General features: G+C 48.3%; 1 protein-coding gene and 1 long non-coding RNA gene across 3 annotated transcripts in view; one reads left to right on the top strand and one right to left on the bottom strand.

Annotated features, from left to right (window-relative positions):
• Nucleotides 1–22,027, bottom strand: part of PFKM (phosphofructokinase, muscle) — a 25,345-nt gene extending 3,318 nt beyond the window's left edge. Inside the window, exons 1-20 of one of the 2 annotated variants that reach the window (XM_006177657.2) lie at nt 21,918–22,027; nt 18,691–18,783; nt 12,095–12,168; nt 11,175–11,252; nt 9,709–9,898; nt 9,319–9,484; nt 8,538–8,582; nt 7,993–8,101; nt 7,783–7,878; nt 7,448–7,540; nt 6,711–6,836; nt 5,540–5,604; nt 5,013–5,076; nt 4,119–4,268; nt 3,078–3,148; nt 2,635–2,722; nt 2,397–2,549; nt 1,760–1,924; nt 705–766; nt 368–479 (exon numbers count right to left, since the gene is read on the bottom strand). In XM_006177657.2, coding sequence (XP_006177719.1) covers nt 368–479; nt 705–766; nt 1,760–1,924; nt 2,397–2,549; nt 2,635–2,722; nt 3,078–3,148; nt 4,119–4,268; nt 5,013–5,076; nt 5,540–5,604; nt 6,711–6,836; nt 7,448–7,540; nt 7,783–7,878; nt 7,993–8,101; nt 8,538–8,582; nt 9,319–9,484; nt 9,709–9,898; nt 11,175–11,252; nt 12,095–12,168; nt 18,691–18,775 — 1,992 coding nt within the window. In that variant the 5' untranslated portion in view covers nt 18,776–18,783; nt 21,918–22,027. Of the gene's footprint in view, nt 1–367; nt 480–704; nt 767–1,759; nt 1,925–2,396; nt 2,550–2,634; nt 2,723–3,077; nt 3,149–4,118; nt 4,269–5,012; nt 5,077–5,539; nt 5,605–6,710; nt 6,837–7,447; nt 7,541–7,782; nt 7,879–7,992; nt 8,102–8,537; nt 8,583–9,318; nt 9,485–9,708; nt 9,899–11,174; nt 11,253–12,094; nt 12,169–18,690; nt 18,784–18,873; nt 18,909–21,917 lie in introns of those variants that run through there. The other variant, XM_006177658.3, reaches the window with a different exon arrangement.
• On the top strand, nt 798–17,293 carry LOC116667576. The gene is made up of 4 exons (XR_004324455.1): nt 798–929; nt 10,768–10,850; nt 11,898–12,021; nt 15,201–17,293. It is a non-coding gene; the product is annotated as an uncharacterized LOC116667576 (long non-coding RNA).

Below are 22,027 nucleotides of genomic sequence, written 5' to 3'. Positions count from 1 at the left end.
GGACATTTGGTAACATCTAGAGACATTTTTTTTTAGTCGTACAACAGGGGAGGGAATGCCATTGGCTTCTAGTGAGTAGAGTCCCAGAATGCTGCTAAGCCATCCTAAAACACACAGAACCACCACAGAGAATTTTCCAGCCCCAAATGGCAATATGCCAAGGTTGAAAAACCCTGCCCTAAAGAAAGAGGATGAAGCTAAGGCCATTTCCAGGGTATAGATGTCTGATTCTGTGACTGTAGAAGACCGCAGGCCCATGCTCTGTGGCGGCACTGATACCCTCAGCAGGCTGGAGGCCAGAGGGACACTCAGTGGCTATTGGGGGTTACGGCTGTCTTGTGATGGGCGTGATGTGTGTACTCCCTACCTGCTGCATGTGGCCAAGCACGTTCTTCCTGCTGTCGAAGATGCCCTTCCCCTCCTCGGAGTACAGGTTGAAGATGAAGTCAGTGGTATAGTTGTCATTGCACTTCTCGTTCCTGCAGGAGAGACCGATGCCTGTGCCGCATGTGTCCCCCTCCCTCCCCCAGCCCTCTGCGGTGGTCAGCTTTGTCCCTCTGGGTTCCGTCTCTTCTCGCAGTCCAGGTTCTCTCCCTTTGTATCCACAGATGCCTCAGGGTGTCCCAACCATGGCTGCAGTCTGACTAGGGCCAAAGCCTGACTATCTCTTCTCTTTACTTGGGAGCAAACCAGGGATGAGGTACCTTAACACCAAGCCCCTCTTCACAGTTGTTTTCATCTTTTGCACCAGATGTTCAACATTTGCCTGAAAATGAAGCAGAAAATCCTAAGCCCAGCTGAGAGTGGATAAGGCTGGGCAGGCACATGGATCCCTTCTTCCCTGCCAGGCCTCTCCAGGAGGGCAGAGGGACGTGGAAGGGGGCTGTTTACAGCCCAGGGCCTGAACTGTGCCTCATCCCTTTAAGAAGGTCAGTGCAGACTGAAATTAAGGGAAGACTCCAGATAAGATGGGAAATGGGAAGAAGGAAGTTTGAGACAGCATGGTACTGTCAGTTTTCAGCCCCTTTCCACCCCCTCCCAATCTCCCTTTCCAGGGGTTTCCAGTTCTCCTCTCAGAGGGCTGATTCTGCTCTCGGTCTTGGTCTCTGAATGGGCTGCTTCTGCATACAGCAGTGATTCACCTGGGAAGAAGCACTCCCTTCATTTGGGCTTTGAGTTGGGGGTGAAGGAGGAAGAGGGTCACCCTCCACTGCGGGCAGGGGTTGGCTGGGTCCTTGGGTTAGGAAGTTCCCTCAGCCTGCAGCCCTCCACGCTGTGGCTCTTTTTTTCTCCAGTGAATGGGGATCTTGGAAAATAAGGATCATAAGGGTATCCCCCTCAAAATTGGAATGAGAAGGGTCTGGTTTGGTAGCTAGGGAAATCTGGAGGGGTGGCGTGACCTCCTCAGTCAATTAAACCACCCACTAAAAGTTTAGAAAGGCTTCATAACCTCTCTGAACCTCTCTCATCTGTAATACAGAGATATCTCCCTTGAATGTCTGTTATGAAAATAAAACACAAAATTGCACATGAAGGGCTTTGCAGCCTGCTGCCCTTCAAACAGGAGCTCCAGTGACAGGAGCTGTGGGCACGTGCAAGAGGTCACACTGGAGAATGCCTGCCCAGTGCTCGTTTTAGGACTCCACAGTCCATTGGCTCCATCCACGTCGTGAGCTCTCACAGCTCAGCTCACTGTGAGGACAGTGGGGCCAGACCAGGGCGGGGAGAGCTCCCTGGCAAGCTCTGGGTGGCTGTCTACCTGCAGGTCTCTAATGGTGAAGGGATCCTCAAAAATATAGGCAGCATCGGCCCCAGCTGCCAGTCCAGCCATGGTGGCCAGGTAGCCACAGTAGCCGCCCATGGTCTCGATGATAAACACCCGGCGCTTGGTGCCTGCTGCTGACTGCTTGATGCGGTCACAGGTCTGCAAAGACAATGGGTCACAGAAGGATAGGGTCAGGGATGTGATTCTTGTCACTGCTCTGGTCCCTAACATCACCCAGCTCTGGAGCGGGGCCCCTGCGCCTCATCAAGCTCTTGCCTTCAGGGATGGCCGGCACCTCCGCCAGCCACAGCAGAACTCCTCTCCTGGGAAGGGGGTTGTCCCTACCCTTTCTGTTGCTTAGAGTAGGAGAATTAGGCTGAATGACCTCAGGAAAAAACATATTTGGCATGCAGAGCACAGATGCATTTCTAGGTTAGAGGACTCACAAGGTGGGGAGAATGGACACTACACGTACAGTTCAGTACAGCCTGTGTAAATGGCAGGGCATGAAGAGGCATTTTTCAAACGCTGCCATTTGGCTGGTACAAAACAAGTGGCTCACTTTCGAGGCCCAGACGCAGTCCAGGGATTATACCCCCAGCCAGAGACTGGGAAGTGGGGTGGCTCTCACCATGCAGATGGTGTTGAGGGCTGTGTCGGCCCCCACGCTGAAGTCTGAGCCAGGCACGTTGTTGGAGACCGTAGCAGGAATGACCACGAATGGGATGCAGAGCTCGTCGTACAGCTTCCTGCCCTCCATCAGCTCCAGGCCCCCCGTGTAAGCCTGCGAAGAAGGGAGCAGAAGGGCAGGAATGAGGACGGGAGAAGGTGCAGGGGGAACGGAAGAAACGGTTGGGAAGGGCACCCACCTCAAAGCCCCCAATGATGACAAGGCCCTGGATGTTAAACTTGGTGATGTTGGCACTGATCTGTTCGAAGCTCTTCTTGGGTAAAGTCCTAGTTGATTGGGGCAGGGAGGGGGTGGGAGGACAGAATTTGGGGAAGAGACAGCAAAATTGAGGGAGAGAAAAGCTAGAGTTAGAAGCCCTTTATTTATAATTTCTTAACTTGCGCCCCCTTCCCTGTTTGACCTCTCACCCCTGCCCAAGGATACACCCTGGGGCTCTAAATTGCCAGAATTGTGTGGATGGGCACATCTGCCCTCACTAAAGCAACTGTGAGCTCAGGGTAGAGGACCTAGATAATAGCACTGGTCCAAGCAGACCTGACTGAGTGAACTGACACCACATTCCAAGGGACACCTTTAGGGGTAGGGGTGACTAGGAGGAGGTGCTCCTGTAATACCACTTACCTTTTAGTCCCAAGTTTAGAACCACCTTGGCCAGTCCAGCCTCCAACGTAGCTCCAGCCAGCTTCCTCGATCTGCAGAGAAAGGTCACACAGGTGGCCCAACACCACTTCTTAAGTCCTGACCTCACTCCGACACCCACCTGCCCCTGGGGGAGGAACACCGGGCATCCGCCGCCCCCCGACCCCTCAACCCTTACTGCTTCCACCCTTACTGCTCATTCACAGATATTAAGCACCTGCTTATGCCAGGCATCGTGCTTAACTTGGGGACAGAGAATTAAATCAGACACATTGTTTGCAAAGGGTTCATTTCAGTGGCTTCTGCCTGTTCCTACTGCCTTGAAGTTAAATACAGTAGCTCCCTTTTATCTGCGATTTCACTTTCTGAGCTTCCAGTTGCCTGTGGTGAACCTCAGTCCAAAAATATTAAATGGAAAATTCCAGAAATAATTCATAAGTTTTAACTGGTGTGCTGTTCTGAGTAGCAAGATGAAATCTTGCACTGTCCTGCTTCATCCCACCCAAGACCTGAATCATCCCTTTGTCCAGCATGTCCACACTGTCCATGCTACCTGCCCGTTAGTATAGAGAAATCACACAGCATACAGCTGACCCTTCAACAACAAGGGGGTGAGGGGCGCCGACTCTCCACACAGTGGAAAATATGCATGTAACTTTACAGTCAGCTCTCATAGCCACCGTTCCACATCCATGGATTCAACCAACCCGGGTCATATAGTACTGCGGTATGTGCTATTGAAAAAATCTGCATATAAGTGGGCCCATGCAGTTCAAACGCACGTTGTTCAAGGATCAGCTATATATCGGGTTCAGTACTGTCATGGTTTCAGGCATCCACTGGGGATGTGTCCCCCTCAGATCAAGGGGAACTACTGAATCTACTTCTGTTTGAACCCCAACCAGAGAAAAAGATGGGGAGGGGGAAGGCAAGAGAACAGACAGGTCACCCTGATATACTCATCCTCCCCACGACTGCTCCTCAGCCCCAGAGTAAGTGCCCTCTTTCCTTTCATCCCCGTACCTGACCCTTGGCCAGGCCCTCGAAGCCATCGTGCACAACCAGCACTCGGTTGCCCTGGATCAGGCCAATTCTCACGGTGGAGCGGACGGCGGCATTCATGCCTGCAGCCGGGGCCCCCACGTTCATCACAGCCACTGTGTGTGAGCCACTCTGGAGAAGGAAGCAGAGGGGGAAAGGGGGAAAGGGGCCGGCAGGGGGAGGGGGACAGGTTAGTGAAGGGAGCTGAGCTCTGAGTTCCTTATGGTCCTGACAGCATACACCCCTCCCCCCCTGCTTGTTCCCTCCCTCACACTAGGAATCAGAAGTCTTTATCACAGATGAATAAATCAAACTGTGGTCCCTGATTCCAGCTATCACTGCACAATGAATAAGAGAACTTCCAGAGCAATGTTTCCCAAAGTGCGATCCTTGGACCGCCTGCATCAGATCCACTCAGGGAGCTTGTTAAACCTGCATATTCCTGGCCCTACCCCAGATCTGGATCCCCTCTGCGGGAGGGGAATATGCATGTTTAATAAGTAGCCCAGATAATTCTAGTATATAATAAATATTAACAACTACGCCAATGGAAGACACTGCCTAAATACATTTAGATGTGATTATTCCAGATTGGCCCAGAGGCAATAATACATAAGCCTTCTTTTCCATTCCTTGCATCTTGTCAGCCCTGAATTGGATGTAGGCCTTTGGTTAGAGACATCCAGGGCACACTAGGAACACGGGGCTTGTATCTGGGGTAGCTGAGAGAAAATTATCTTAGTGGGGACTCAGCACTGAGGATTACAGTGGGCAAAGAAGTTGGCAAGGTATCAGCTGTGTGGGTTGAGGGTAGCACTTCATAATGGGAGAATGGGAGAGGAAGAGGGACAAGGGGAGAGAGCAACTTGCCAGTACCTTGGACATTGGGGGTCTGACATGAGCCAGAAGCTTGTATACCTCCCAGTTGTTCATGAAGCTCCTATAAAAAGTACCGAGAGAGAAAAAGAGGGAGAGAAGTGTCTTCAGGCCACTCCCCAAGGCCAGCAGCCAAGGGGATCTGGTCTGAAGTTTTGCTCCCAGCGTGAAGTTCCAGAGGGCAAACCTCTAAGGGCGTAACTAGGGCAGAGCAGGGGTCAGGCAGGGCTACAAAGAGGCCACTGACTCACCAAACACTCCCTGAGCATGCTTCCCCCCTCGCCTAGAGACACTTAACATCTAGCTGGGTCCGCACGTAGAGATAACAGACTGTAAAAGAGAGTCCCTGGGATGAACTGAGCCTCCTGGTCACCTCACAACTAATTCTCTTGGGGAAGAAACTATTGCAGAGACAATAAAAGGAGGGAAAAGCAGAGGCTCCTCTTTGGGGTCTGGAGCTACATCAGTTTTTGGCTTTATTGCAGGATCTGATTCTGTAGCTAGCGAGCTCCCAGTCATTTTCTCACCGGCCTCTCAGCTTCATGGCTTCATCGAATCGCCTCTCATTCATGGCCTTGGTCACATCTTTGGTCTGAGGGAGGAGACAGCCAGTCACAACTCCAGGGCAGGGCTCTGTATAGCTGGACTCCCCCCCCTACGCTGAGACTCTGCCGTCTCTGGGCTTGTGACTGGATCCTGCCCACCCCATACCCCACCTTTTCTATGCCCCTCAACTTTCATGGAAGGAGAAGTATCTTTGTTTTTCCTTAATTTTCTGAGTAATGAGCAGCAAAAGAAAAGGGCTGATTCAAGCCCTTTTCTATTTATGAGAAGATGGGCAGAGAAGAGGAGCTCACACAGATAAAATAGCACCTTCCTCCATTCCACACCCAGGGCCCAGCCTCAGTGGAGCCTCTAAACTAACGGAAAAATGAAGAGGATCCTGCAGATCACCTGGTTAGAGAGAAAGGCTGATCCCCGCCATGTGCTTCCTGACTACTGAGCCAGTGCTTCAGCTTGGGGCCTCTCAGAGGTACAGTTCCAGGCAAGGCTGGAGTTTGTCTGGGCTCATTAGGGCTCCCGAGTCTGAGAGAGAAGCCACCAGGAGACGGGGATCCAGCCCTAAGGATCAGGCCAGACACTTAGCTCCCAGCCGCAGTGTTTGCTCTGTGGTATCAAAGGAGTGATGCTTCTATAATAAGGGCCACCATTTCCTGAGCACTCAAGCTCTTCCAGGTCCTACATCAGACCACTTACATGGTCAGTCCTTCCAATCACCCTCAAGGTGAGTATTAGTAACCTCATGTTGGTTCAGAGAAATGTGTTCAAGGGACAAATCAGAGTGATATAAACTACCTAGCCAGACCTTACTAATATTCCCCGGCTTTTAATGAGGTTTGGAGAAATACTGCATTTCTCTTGAGGTTGGATATTATGGGATATTGGGTCTTATTACCAAGTAGGATGTAGAGTCTCCCATCTTTAGGAACATTTGACAGGCGGGGAAACTGAGGCTTAGCTAGAGAAGTCACAGCTCCCGTGCAGGGCCCACTTCCCCCCGTGTCTCTTGTTGCACCCCTACTGCCTCTCCACCGGCTCACATCCCAGCAGCCTCAGAAGCCACTCTCTTCCCCATCAGCTCAAGCTCAGAGACAGGGCCTTGGGGCTGGTAGGAAGGGGCTTGGGGTCAGTACTCACCACCTGGACACACTCCATGAGGGGCAGGCGCACAGCCTGGTTACCAGAGAGGCTCACCACACAGGCTGGGGTGTCCGGGGTCCCCTCCAAAAGTGCCATCACTGCTTCCACACCCATCCTGCTGCCCTGCGGGGAGCAAAGGCAGTCTGGTTCAAGCCTCTCCATCTAGGCTTGGTCTGGAGAACCTGGACACTCAAGACCCTTTCCAAATCATGAGTTGATTTCCACATTTAAGGACTGCAGCCAAGAACTCACTGGGCTTTACCTCCCTACCCATATTTCACCTAAAGCTGGATGATTCTTTATCATTTTTCCATCAGAACCCCAAGGATTCTGCCTGGTTCCAGAGAAACACAGCCACTGTAGTAATGAAGGGAATATAACATTCCCTTCTTGAACTGATTAAACAAGGAGGGACGCTGCCTCTCTCTTCCAATGAAAGTAGGATAAGAGGGCACAAATTGAGTGTGTGAGGTTAGATCTTAATAATTTCACTAATGGTCAAAGTTCTAAGATGTTAGACCTTAGAGGAGTATATAGTTTCCTGTCATTTTTTGGAACAAAAGAAAACTCTTGAGAGTATAGGAATGGGTCAAGGGCCACTGGCGTCCAGAGGCTGGTTGGGGGACGGCACAACCAACGGTTTATACCCCTGTGCTGGGGAAGTGCAGTCCTGCTGGGAAAGGACAGCAAGTTGAGGGTTCTACGGTGTGAGGGCCGCAGAGCCCCTGACCTACCAGGATTCTGTCAAAGGCTGACGGTGTCCCACCTCGCTGCACATGTCCCAAGACAGTGACCCGGGTGTCATATCCCAGACGCTTTACCACCAGCTGAAGGGACCAAGAGAAGGACAGAGAGAGAGAGATATGGAGTCAAGGAGAGGAAACAAGCAGGGACCTAGATAAACCAAGGATAACTTAGCATCTTATCTTGTAATGCCCCCTGGGTGGGAGGAACTCGGAGGCAGGGGAGAGACATGCAGAAGAACCAAAGGGAGACTCAGAATCCCTGGGGAACGGGGCCAGGAGAAGGGGTAAGGTGTCAGGGCCTCTCTGGCTCCGTTCATACTAACGTTTTTTATTTCTTCTGACGTGATTGGTTTGCCATTTTTGTCGATCGCACCCTCAGCCACAATGATGATGTTGAGACGAGAACCACGGTTCCTTGTCTGGTGAATAACAAAGTAAAAAATCGTCAGTGTTATAAAATTGATGGACAGGAAAGGGATCATCAATGGGACAGAGTGAGGGATTTTTCAAAGGGCAAAATAAAGAGCCAGTACCTCGCTGAGCCGGCGACAAAGGTGTTCCTCCCAGTCATCATCTGGTGGACACTCGGGAATAAAAACCCAGTCGGCCCCACAGGAGAGAGAGGTGACAAGGGCCAGGTATCTGAGATGAGAGCCAGAAGTATCATGCCAGGAGCTCCACTCCACAAAGAGCCTCACCCATCCCAACAAGCCCACCAGTCCCAGAGCTAGTGAGAGGTCTGAGGCCCCTCCATTTCATTTTTTGGATGAGGGCAAGAGCTCCACTGAGACAGCTTCTCAATGAGATTCTGTTCCCAAAGAGCCCCTTCTATTCATGGCCCCCAACCTCAGAGCCTGCTCTCTCACACTGCATGTGTGCCTGTGCAGGACACTCATGCGCATGTGCATGTGCAGGTGAGTGAGGGAGGTGGGTGGAGACAGGGAAAGGCAGCAACACCGAGATGAGTGCGTACACCTCCAGATCTGCCACCACTGGGAGGCCTCTCTGGACTCTTCAGGAAAGAGGAAAGGGCTATTTCAAGGCCCACAGGATAAATGAGTCAAGACGGGGACCTTACCCACAGTGCCGGCCCATCACTTCTAGCACAAACGTCCTCTGGTGGCTGCAAGAGACAGACAGGTCTTACACAGTTCAAGGGTCCCTATGGCCAGGATCAAGCCCCCACCCACATCTAGACCACGTAACCTCTCTGCGAGATACATTTATGCTGTGGGCCTTCCAGCGGGTTTCCTGGGAGACCAGGAAGACCCAGGGGAAACTTCAGCCACAAGGTGTCCTTCCTAGGCCTGAGCGAACACAGCAGAGAAAGGTATCAGTACTGAAGCTCTGTCCCTGGGAAGGAGGGAGCCCAGGAAAGGAAGGATAGAAGGGAAAAGGAGTGAGGAGAGGCCTTGACTAACCTGGAATCCTCCAGGATCACCCTGCAGGAGACTCACCCTCCCATCCCCCCTTCTCCTGCACTGCCTCCTCTAGCCCCCTCACTCCTGAGCAGTGACGCAACTGGCCTTTACAATCTCTGTGACACAGCTGGAAAGATGTGGGGCTCCCTGGGTTTGTCTCAGTCTGGACACTAATCATTTAGGAGACCCCACAGGTATTAAAAAGACCTTAGAACCACTTGTTTGGACAGTGCGCTGGACAGTGGCAAGAGGCAGATCTTACAGCATTTACAGAGCAGTGCAACGCCAGTGCTCTAGGGGTAATTCTTAAAAAGTGGCCTGGCCCCAGAATTGGTCATTATAGTCACCATGGCTCAAACACTTTAGTCTTTTCCAGTCCCCAGCCCGTTGGCCTGTCCCAGCTGCCATCCTCCTTCGCTGCTCCCTGCAGGCCCTTACCTCTGAGCGGTAGTAGTGATGGCGTCTACGATCTCTATGATCCGGTGCAGGGCAGAGTCAGTGCCAATGGTCATATCGGTGCCACAGAAGTCGTTGTCAATTGAGCCAACCAAGCCCACAATGTTCAGGTAGCTGGATTTCGCAGCCTCCTCTGCTGTGATCTTACCTGACAACGGGAAGCAAAGCAGGAGCCAGTGGGTGAGGCAGCAGGCCTGCCCAAAGAGCAGGAGACGGGAGAGGGAGGGGGCTGCAGCCACTGGTGACTGTAAACAGTGGAAGAAAACGGAGGGCAAAGACTGCCAATTTGTGTCTGGGCGAGTTTTCTACAATGAGGGGAAGGGGTGTGTGTGTGCACATACCCACAAACCACACTGACAAGAAATGTCTCACCTGCTTTCTGGAGGTCATTCAACAAGTCGCTCCACTCAGAGCGGAAGGTGTCGGCCCCAGTGAGGCTACCGTCACCCCCGATGACACACAGGTTGGTAATCCCACGCTTCACCAGGTTGTGGGCAGCTCGGAGCCGTCCCTCTCGCTCCCGAAAGTCCTTGCACCGGGCGCTTCCAATCACTGTGCCTCCCTTTGGGGAAGAGGTGGGAGTCAGCTTCCCAGACGACACAGCCAAATTTGGGCTCAACATGCTAAGATTTCCCCTATTCCAACACTGTCAGGGGCTGACACCACCATGTGGCTCCCTAGGGAGTTCCCAGACATCCTGAGGGGTTGTTGGCCTCTTCTAAAGGAAAAGGGAGATGGTGCTGGCTGAGGTAGCACAGGGTCCTTCCTATATTCTGCTGCACCTCTTAGCAGATGGCTAAGATGGACCCATTTCATTGGAGGCTTTGTCATCAAACTGATTATCCTAAAGAGAACTAGGGAATTCACACATATCTGTAGGCTTTTGAAATAACCTCCATCTTCCCCATCTTAGACGTATAAGAAGAAGTGGCAGTGACTTCAGCAGGGACCAGGCACCGCCAATCCTTTTCTCTTTGCGCCTGGGGAGCTGTGTGCTAGTGGGAGAAGCCACAAGACTCAGGCAGTGACAAGAAAACCAGCTCTGCATATGGAAAGCCTTACATTCCCAGGGGCTTATAGATAGATCCCCAGGAGAGGAAAGTATACCTAGCGTTTTCACAAATCACGTAAACTCCTGGCATCTATGACTTTGGGGTATTGATGGAAAATTCTGGCTCACTGTCAGACCACTTTATAGCAGGCACCATTGCCTGTATAGAGCCTCTGTGAAGCATTGCTCATTAAATTTCTTCCCATGGATATTTTTAGGGGATTGAGGTAAAGAATGCGGATACAAATGTAATGTGTAGGTTTTTCAGTAAATCAGAAAATGGGTATATATTGACTTAGAAAAAGCAAAAACGGCTGTGGAGACAATTGGGATAATCTTAGGTTTTTTTTTAAACTCTCCATTCCTTCCTCCCTTAAAAGGTCTGGTTTCAGGTCACCTCATCGCCATCACATGAGGACTGGCAGACTTCAGCTCTGCTTCTGGCTCTGGCTCCCATCCTCGGGTAAGGTTATTTTCAGGACCTGACCTTCTCCGTGACCTTAGAGCAGGACCTGCTTATGTGCCAGTTCCTCAAGTGCTGCCTATGACCTTTCTCTATAAAGAGCATGCCGTCCTGTGATCATGTCCCCTCCCTCTATCCCGCCCCAGGAAACCAGGGTGATGTTTTCAAATGCAAAGAGTAAAGGGCAAACATGTCTCCTCTCTTGTCACAGAATCTCTTCACATCACACCACATGGCAGCGAATTCGGGAAACTGTGAGCCCAACCCAGAGCAGGGTGAGACAAGGACAGGACAAACATGGGGCAGGAGCCCTCTGGAACATACCAGCTGAAGCATCATTGAAACGCTCTCCCAGGTGGCTTCCCTGATGTTATCTCCACCATCCACCAGGCCTTGATAACCCTGTGGGGTACATTACACTCATTCAGCCTCTGCTAGGCTTCCCCCAAACTCCCAGATTAAGACAGGATCCCTGGAAAGAGGTTCTCTGAGAATCAAGTCACCCATCCAGCCTCCTATGACAGATGCCTGGGTTCCCCTGAGAATAACACAGTCCAAGGAAAGAGATGTCAGCTTTTTTACTCTCTTCTAGATTCTCTCATTCTTGAAATATCAGGAAGCCCTTCCTAATATTTAATCTTAATTCCTCTTATTTTTGGCTCATCCCATTCCCTCCCGGGGGAACAAGATAATAGGTGGTTTTAATAACTAACAATAGAGGAGAAAGAGAAAGGGATGTTAGAGGGAGAAAGGGAAAGAAATGTGACTTGAAAAGAGACTATAAAATTTGAGAGATGATAGGCAGATAGACCTTACAGAAAGAAGAGTGGACAAAGGATGAGAAGAAAAGGAGAGAAGGGAACCAGAGAGGAGTTAGAACCTCAGAAAGTTAAGCAACCTGCAGAAACATGGTGAGACTCTTCCCTCCTAAGGCTCTGTCCCTGGATATACTGAATTTGCTATGAAATACTAACTCATTTCAGCTTCTCCCTCTGTTTTGGGGAAGTGAAGGGAAGACAGAGTTAACTCTTGCTTTAAATTGAACAGGCAACACGAGGAGCCAGTCTGCAGACTCCTGGGTCCCACCATCATTATTGGAGCCAGAGTTGGGAGGAGTGACTCATGGAGACAAGAAACCCAGACAAATTAGACACAGCAACGTAACTGGGAGGTAAGGAAAGAGAAAGTGGGGAGCAGGAGCAGAAAACAAGAAAGAATCATGGGGAGCAAAGTAGAGAACCAACCTCATGGACAAAGAAGACACGGGCACCAGTATAGATTCCAACTCGAACCACAGCCCTGACAGCAGCATTCATACCTGCACGGAGGAAAGAGAGAGGTTACTCCTAAGAAAAGTGGACCTGGACTCTAAGATATAAGACAGCTTTCTCTGAATCTAGAATACTCCCCCCATTCAAGTCTTCTGGCCTCCCAGCTAACATTGACATACTGCAAAATTTTGTCTTTCTAAGACCTTTCTTTGCCAGGGCAATCTGGGCAATAATAATCTTGAATGCTTATGAGGGGGTTAGACACTGCCTGACGCTTGTCAAATACCAATGCATTTATTTAAGCCTATCCATATCCTGGAGTTGCCCCCATTTTACATATTTGGAAACTGAGGTTCAAAGAGGTCAAAGTCACAGAGCTAGGACAAGCCCAGCTTCTAATCCAAGTCCTAAAATGTCTAAATCAACACTGCTGACCTCCATGCTAATCCCAATGACTGTACTAGGCTTTTCCCTGCCTTCTGCACTGACTCTAGGCATCCAGCTTGAGTAGGCTTTTCAGGACACAGACGTGACTCTTGGAGGCTCAGGGACCTGGTCAATTGCAATCTGTTCGTAAGAATGTCCATTATTGGCTGGTGCATTCTCCCAGTCTCTGCACACACACAGCTTTTTGTGTCATTGAGTTGGTGTATATTCCAATGTGGCTCACACAGAAGAGATTCTCTGGCTCCCACACCACCAGAAGAGGTTGTGACCAAGTGTACAGGCAGAATTAGTGGAGGCTCTATGCTCTCCTTCTCCTGTGCTGATCTCTGCCTGTGACCCTGTATGTAAGATGTGTAGGAGAACTTAAAAATTATGCTGTCAATTGTTCTATTTCCACTGGGAGAAACGATCAGGGCTAAAACAGAAGCAGAGCCTTTCCCCCTTCTCCCAAATGAGTACTATCCCTCACCTTGTAGCTACTCAATGATGAGAACTCTCTCCCCAGAGTAGGGGGAGGAGCTGACCTGACACAACACACAACACGTGGCGGGGGCTGTGAATGCCTCCACATTAGAAGCAGTGCCGCTGAGACTGAGCTCAGCGTAGCTTCATTGGTGAGACTCTCCTGGGTCTTGATCCTGGTAACGCTGTCCTACCTCATAATGTGAGGAGGCGCTCATCATGTTGCTGAGATGCATCAACTTGTGAACCATTTTAATCACCCTCCCTCGGGTACCCCAGTACACATTTTTGTTTCAGTTTAAAATCTATTCATATGGTCCTTAACCCTGCCTGGAGAAATATCACATACCAGTGAGCACTAGAGAAGCCAGTAATTGGAAAAATCTGCAGTAGCAGACTAAAATCCATCATGAACTACTGCAAAATCCAAAGCTATCTGGAATGCAACAGAATGAAAAAGACCAGAATGTCTGGTTTTGGATTTAGTTGGGATCATAAGGCTAAAAGCTCCAAATGAAATTGAAGGTCCATTCACTTGCTAAACAAATATTTATTGAATACCTATCATGTCCCTGGCACTGGGGATACATCAGGGAATGATGCAGAGACTGGGGATACAAAGATAAAGGACTTGGGAATGGTCCTCTAGACTTGTGAAGAATTATAGGGTGATTCCAGCGTGGGTCCGTGTGGAGGAGATTTGTAAAAGTGCAGTGGGAGTGAGGAGAAGCAGCATCTCGCCATCAGGAGGGGCTCAGGGAAGATGGTGCAGCATGTGTGCTGAGACCTAAAGGATCATTTCTTTTTGAATCTTTCTGTGAGGTGGATGAATTTGAGGAGAGTGTTGTAGGCAGGAGGAACAGCACAAATAAAGGTGAAGGTCAAGAAATAGCCTTAGGAAATTCAGTGTTGTTGAGAATAAAGTGTACCATGATAGAGAGATGAAGCCTCCAGTGGGCAGGCACCTGTGTGCCCGATGAGGAAGTCTGGTTTTTACTCTGGAGACCAGGGTTTGATTGGGGATCCATGGGTGATGGTTCCAGGAAATCCATGAACCCCATGAACCTGTATGAAAAGCTTTGTGGGCATGGGCAGTTCTTTTGGAAGAAGAGTCACAGCTTTCATTTGATTCTGAAAGGGGTCTGTAAGCTAGGGAAAACAAAAGTTGTAGGCAATGGAGAATCTTGGAAGAATTTTGAGAACAGAGGGATGTGATGAGATCTACGTACCAGAAAGATCACTCTGGCAGCAGCGTGGGAGACAGATGAAAAGAAGTGACAGTAGGGTTAGATGGCTGTCTGGCAGCCTAGACAACAAATGATGAGGGCCTAGACTGGGAGAGTGACATTTGGCACAAAACAGAGATATTGGATAGGAGACACCAAGGAAACAGAAGCAACAGGACTCGCATCTAATTGGCAACATGAGTAGATTTCAAGGTGGTGGAGAGGAGGAAGGAGACACCCTGTGACGGACTTAGGCCACGGGAAAAACTGTGGTGCAGTTAACTGAGCAGAGGCAGGTTTTGATTTGAGAAGGTACAGGTGGGGATGATATATTCATACTCGGATATGCTGAGTTTGAAGTTCTTGTGGGACATCCATGTGGACTTGGAAGAGACTGTCTCAAGAAAATATGTAAAATTAGAAGGGTAAAGGGCAATGAATGGAACGCTGCGGAAAATCAACACTGGAAAAATGGGCAGGGAGAGAGGAGTTCCATGAAGAAAGCTCATACAGAGCAGAAGAAAGGCAAGAGGAGAACTGGGACTTAGCAATGTCTTGGAAGCCAAAGGAGACAGTTTCAAGAAGTGGGAACAGTGCCAAATGCTCCTAATGATTGATCTCAGATGAGGACTGAAAGGTTGGGCTTGTCCACAAGAGGTCACTCGTGAGCACTGATGTCAAGCTTACTCATGACATCACTAAGGCAAAGCCCCATGAAGTCTGGAAGTCTAATTGGAGGAACTGAAGGAATAAAATTTGAAAAATCTGTGAAGGGAGGGGGCTTCTCAGAAGCTTTAGGAAAAGCTTGAATGCATGCGCGCGCGCACACACACACACACCAAAGTCAGAGTCAGCACAAAGCCATCAGTCTAAAGGAAAGATGAATAAAGTCAACTTAATAAGATCAGAACAGATAATGAAACTATTGTTTGTTTATTTTCTAGACTTTCTCAAGGCCTATGGGAGTCTCTTTTGGACACCTGCAGTCCTGGAGTATAAATCTTCAATCTTAAGAAATAAAAAAAATTCTTCTGAAATGTAGAGGTTGGAATGCTGTCTCCTGCTCCTGAGGTAAGTAAGTGTAGGGGAGAAAAGATTTAAGGAAAACAAATGACTTCAAAGATTTTAAGTGTAAAGCAAACAACAGACAGTGGGCAGGGAAAATCCAAATCCATGGGGCAGAAGAAAAACCCCATGACAAAAGAAGATTTTTTTTCTCTTTCCTCCTTCTTACCTTAGCCCTGCCAACCTCCAGAGGTCATCCTTCCTGCCTCTGAACTGGATACCTGAGTGTTTTCCCAGAAATCAAGTTTTAAGACCCCTTCTGTAAGCCTGTACCTGTGTCTCAAACCCCTAGTTCCCTAGAAATCACAGACTGGGCTGTATAGACAGCTTACACTAGAAAGTCCCAGTAATTCTTTGGGCTCTCCTACTTAACATCACTGGCCTATTCTGGCCCCAGGCCAGTCCTGGCCAGGCTCTCCTTGGCTGTTCCATGTTGCCCTAAATAACCCTCTATGAGCAGCTGTCTGACTTATTAGAAGCAAAAAGAAGGATAAGATTACAGGCACCATCCCAGGGGTACTCTGGGTACAGCCAGGAGGAGGGCTCTGGAGAACATCAGAAACACGCACTTTGGAGTCTCCAATTACAGCCTGCCGGGAAGAGGCTTTAAGGAGAACTACAGGTGATGGGTCTCTATAATGTGAGGTAGAAAAAAACTAATAAATGACTTGGTCACTACCTTTTTGCTAAAAAGTTTCTTTCTACCTTAACTGAACTTCAAAGAAAAAAAGGACGCGAGGAGCAAATGTTTGTTAGATGTGAATTACACTTTCTGATGGATAGGTAATTAAAAATTGTAAATCCTAGAACAGCAATCCAGAGAGGGCATAGAATCCTGTTCCTATGAACCTTTAAAAATAGGCTAAACATGCATTGGAATGGACTGCCTGTCTGAAGACAGGGATAGAGCAGATAACTGAGGTCTTTTCCAGCAGAATATGCTGATTGCATTAGGCCAAACGCAGCATGGTTGTAAGAGGACTGGGACCGCTTCTGGGCTGGAAAGGGAGTTAGGATTTAGTATCTAGCTCAGGATGTCTGCTTCCTGGTCATTCTCCTACTTCAGGAGGTTATTAGCCTTGCTAAGCCCAGGGAATGACGGAGCTGAGGCCCCTCTGGATTTTATAGAACCCAGGAAGCCCACAGCCTCCAGGGAAACACATTTCTGTGCCCTCTCCCTGGGAGAACTAGGCCCATTAAACCTCTCTGTGCAGGCCACTTCTGTATTTGAGATGCTCTTTCAGCTGGGACCTCTCAGCTCTACTTTGAGTTTTCTGTTTTGCTTCCTTGCCTCCCTAGAATCCCATCCTCTACCACTCCCATCCCCATTGGCATGCCCCTGTGACGTTATGTGCATTTGCAGTGGGATGTTTCCCTGGACACACTGTGCCTGTCTCAGAATCCCATAGGCCTTAGTCCAGTTGGGCCCTCGGAAATGAGCTTATCAATAGCCCCTGCTCCACAGATGACCTTTCCCTTAAAGCAGGTGATGGTCATCTCCGGAATAAGAGGGTCTCTCTGCTCAAGATCAGGAGCTGGAAGGGCTTGGCCACTCTTACACCCAAGTTAAACCCTAGGCCTGTTTTTTCCCACCTCTTTCCCTCTGCAGAAAGCTCTGCTCCTTCATAACTTCAAAACTCTGTGTGCCTCACCTGGACTTTTTTAGTAGGTTCTCACTTCCCCTAATCTGACAACCTAATTCCACAGGCCATCCTACCACGGTTTTAGGCTCAATAGTCAGAGTTCATGTTGAAGAACTCAGTACTGGCGTGGGATTCTTTCCAGGAGAGAAGAGAGAAGCAACAGAAACCAAGTCAGCAGTCTCTATGGCCTCAAGGACGGCTCTGCATTCCTAATCCAGCTACTATTTCTAAATGCAGGTCTCTGCCCTCCTTCCTCAGTTTCCACATTCTAGCATTCTCCTGTTTGTAATGTATCACAATTATAACTCAATAAACATTAGTTTATTTAATATACTTAAATATATTAGTCTAAAATATAAAGTCTAGCTTTACTAATATACTAATAAGGATCACAAGAGCATCTCAACATGTGACTCTTCCACTGATACATCCTTCGTGCCGACCATCCTGCTTGGCACACAACAGATGCTCAACAGTTCATTCTTTATTTAATTAGTAACGCATTTATTGCACCAGGCGCTGTTCTAAGCACTTCACTTGAATGAAGAGTTCAGTTTCTTGAAATCTATCTTCTCCATGAAGTTCTCCCTGGTTAATACAACTAAGGCCTATCATTTCATTATATAAGTGGATTCTACTTGGTTAAGACACACACTTAGTTATTGTTATTTATGTGACTTACATAAGAATTCTAGTAATGTATGACATCCTTCCTCATTAAACTGAAGTTCCCAAAAGAAATCAACCTCTTCACCACCGACAAGACAGGGCTCTATATAAAGTGGGTGCTTAACACAAAGTCTAGGAAAGCCTTTAGGGAGAGTGGTGCAGAGAGAAGGGGGGGCCAGCTGAAATCCCCTTCTTTCTCTCCTTTTCTCATCACAGTCCCCCTGTCCTAGTATCCCTTTCAAAGAGATTCTGCTTCTCTTCAACATATTACAAATTAGAATATACATCACAGAGGGAAAAAAGCTTAAAAAAAAATCCCCTGTCCCCTATCTCCCTCTTCATCTTCCCATACACCTGGTATTTCTGACTCCCAGATTTCTAGGATTCAACCCAGAGATGGGTTCTCTCTGGCTTTGCTTTCTGCTCCCCGCCCCACCCCTCCGCATGTATATATACTAATTAATGCTGCCATTGCTGTTTGTTCAAGGGATAAAGGAATGGATGGGGAGGAGAGGCCAGAGAAAACAGAGAATGACCCAGAAGAGTGCCTAACAGGAGGAAATATGCTGTGAGAGTGAGGTACCTGACCCTGGTCAGTGCAGGAACTCTGGAGACATCAGAGTTGGCACCTGAAGCCCAGCTAGGGCCCATCAAACACCAATTCCAAATCTCCTTTTCCCATCATTTCCAATGGACTTGAAGTGAATCCACCTACTGCCTTTTCAACAATTTTTAGTCTCTTTCCTTCCAAATGTGCTTGAGAAAACACCAGTCTTCTAGGTACCAAAGTACCAAAATAGTCCCAAATCTTCAGAGAAACTTGGAAAAAAGTTTTAGGAAGATTTGAGTAAATAAAAGTGGAGCAAATGAAATCCAAAAGCATTTGGGGACTTAGACCTAACAGAGATTTTTGGGAAGTCCAAGATTCCAGTGTGACTCTACAGCAGGAAGCTCTTAAGGAGGATAGTTCTGTTGTATAGACTAAGAGAGTCAAGAAATTTAAGGGGGCCGCCCAGCCAGGTTTTTATCTCTCCCCAAGCAGGGCCCTCCTCCTTACCTTGGGCATCACCACCAGAGGTTAACACGGCGATGGCTTTGCCGACCCCCAGGGTTTTGGCTGCATGGTGCTCCTCATGGGTCATGATCCACTCTAGAATTCAAGAGAATGATCAGTTAAGACACAGCTGAATCAAGACGCCACGAGCTCGGGAAATGGCTGTGTTAGACTCGCTAAAGCCACCTCAGTCAGTCTCTCCCACTATACTGAGTCTGGGCTTTCCAGCCTGGGATCTTTGGACTTCTTCCAAAAGAGAGCCACACCCCTGCAAAGGGACAAGCTGAAATGTCACAGTAATCAAGCCCAAGACTGCAAAAGCCCTGGCTAATCCCTTGCACCCCAATTGGAGCCGATTTGGAGAATAAGCTAAGGTTACAGAGAAGGGCGGGTGACTGGTCAGAAATGAGAAAGGAAGGAGAAAAGTTAAAATAGCCTCAAAGATTCCTTCCTCCCTTTTAATGAAGGGAAGGGCTGCTGCAGAGGATAGGAATCAGATAAGGTTTGGGGCACTGAGAAGCAGCAAAGTAGAAGCAGAAAAGCAAGGGTAGGTTGGTCTACAGTTAAGATTGGGGTTGGGGGTCATGGAATTGGGCTAAGTTGGAACTGAAGTTGGAGGTTACAAAGGCACGTTGGAGTTTGGGCAAAATAATGGTTCAGGCTCAGGAATGGTTAGGGACTTCTTGTGGCTTTTTCCATCCCTCTCAGGGCCCTGCCTCCTGACATCTCTTGATCCTTTACCTTCAGGCCTTGCCCCTCACACTAAACACTATCGAATGGGAAGAGGAACACAAAAGCACTGCCACACATACACAGATATGCACAGATGACAGGTGAACACCTTCATATTTTTGTCTTTAGGGCTTATCTCTCTCAAAGGAAAACACAAGACATAGTTTTGTATCGATAAAATGCCAGTGGAATCATCAGTCTCCCAGTTATCCACGCTAACCTCTGTTATTTTTAGAATTTATCTCCTTACTCTCAGAATCAAAAAACAGTTACCAAACCCTATTATTCTCCCTTCTTATGATCTTCCCTTATCCTTCTCCACTTTCCTGCCCTCACTGCCTCTTTCCACCTGATTTGCTTACTACAATAGCTTGTCTCCCTCTGCTTGTGCATCCCTTCTCCACTCTATTTGAGACACAAAATAAGCCTCCATGGGAAGGTTATGGGCCCCTACGGCCTCAGTGGAGAGAGGATTCATTCACATCCACAGGGGCTGATGACCTTAGAGCACAGCTTTCACGTTTTTGCTGTGAATCCAGGGAAATCAAGATAGCTGCTGATAGAGACATTGGTCATATCAACACACAGATCCACACACATGCCAATAAAACATGTGCAATGACACACTCATGAAGAAAAACATATACAAACACACATGCTATTATTAAGAAACACAGATTCACAGACATACTACATATAATTAGTGCTGACAGACGAAGCCCAAACGTCTTGGGTTGGCATTCAAAACTTCCATGATCTGGTTCTTGCCTAGAGCTTCAACCCTTGCTCCCATAAATTCTCTGCTCCATCATCACCTGAACATTACTTTGCTCCCCACGACTTCTATGCCTGCGCATACTGCATTGCTGGGCCAGAAAGCCATCGTGGCTCTTTCCACAGATCAATATCCTACTCCATCATTTAAGACCAGTCCTAGTCACATCCCTATTAAACCTATTAAGCCTTTACTGATTACCAGAGGTCAAGGAGGGCTTCTTTCTGGACCTCCTCTAATCACATATTGTCTGGAACTGGATCACTCATTTGGCACTTAATTACTACTTTATGTGATATTTTAATTGCTTCTTATATATTGAAAAGAAGGTTGGACTAGATCAGGGGTCAACAAACTACAGCCCATGGGCCAAATCCAACCCTTCTAGTTAATGTTTTTGTATGGCAGCAAACTAAGAAAGATTCTTACATTTTAAATGTCTGAAAAACAGTTTCATGACATGTGAAAACTATATGAAATCCAAATTTCAGTGTCCATAGCACTCCCGTTCGTTTGCATATTACCTATGGCTGCTTTTGCGGTGTGACAGCAGAGTAGATTACTGAGACACAGGCTTGATAGCCTGCAAAGCCTGAAATATTTACTGTCTGGCCTTTAACAGAAAAAGTTTGCAGACACCTGGACTAGATGATTGCTAAGGTCATTTCCCGTAACTAGACTGAAACTCCTCCAGGGAGGAAGCATATTCATTTTTTAAACCAAAAAAACTCACGAAGTCTATGCACGTAACAACAGGAGTTCATTAAATTCTCATCGAGAGCATTTGTGAACTGACAACACGAGAGGCACACAAATATAGGAGCACTTTAAATACGCTTGGATACAGATATACCCCCATCTTCCCTCTGCTTCTAACAAATTCAGATACAAATAGGTATTAAGATGCAGATAGTGACAAACAGAATATAAACACACATGGATAGAGATACTCTCTTATTTAACCAGAATGTTCATGGCCAAATATCTGCAGTTCTCAGAAAAGAAAGACTAAATGGTGCAAATAAGAAGGCAAAAATTGGGGAAGGAAAGAACAAAACATATGAGTACTATTGCTGACCCCCTTTCCCCCTGAGTATTTCCTTCTCATTCACTCGGGGAGCTCATCACTGATAGAAATCCATACAGGCATCTTCCACCCCCGGAGGCTTCAGTGAATTCGTCATAACAGGGGGAAGGCTCAGAGTGCTGACCTGCAAAAAACAGCTCAAATTCTTCTGCATCTCTAAAATTGTTATAGAGGCACAGGACACGGCTATGCACGCAGATTTATAAATAAACAGATCCACAGCGACACACACATAGACACAGACATGTTAAACCTATATATAAAATCACGTGTGTGTAGACAAGCACGCGGGAGGGAGAAATACAGGACAGGCAGCATCATAGGTGCACTGATTTGAACTGGATGAGTGCCAGGGTAGGAGTCGGGCAGCCGAGAACGAGGTCCGAGCACCACCCACCCACCCCGGATTCCCAGGGAAAGGGGCAATGCGTGCAAGCCGAGGGAGGCCAGCCAAGGGGCTAGGATTCTTCCCGACTGCCCTACCCATCCCCCCTCTCAGCTCCTGCTCTGATGCTACATCACCTCTTCTTTTCCCTTCTGCTCGTTTCAGTTCTCCCCACCGCCTCCTGCCAGCACGTTTATTCCCACCTCGCTCTCAGCTTTCCCCCTCGCTCTTTACCCAAGGGCCCCTCTTGCCTTTTAGTCTCAGCTCTCCTCCGCCCGGGCTTCCTTGCAGATTGTCCTTGGGGAAAGGGGGAGGGGAGCTTGGCGAACACGGGGAGGAGCCAGGTGGAGGCAACAGGGGA

Source organism: Camelus ferus, chromosome 12, assembly GCF_009834535.1.
Source record: "Camelus ferus isolate YT-003-E chromosome 12, BCGSAC_Cfer_1.0, whole genome shotgun sequence".
Classification (NCBI taxonomy): Eukaryota; Metazoa; Chordata; class Mammalia; order Artiodactyla; family Camelidae; genus Camelus; species Camelus ferus.
The sequence above is the reverse complement of the archived record's forward strand: the minus strand, read 5'-3'. Positions and strand labels throughout refer to the sequence as shown.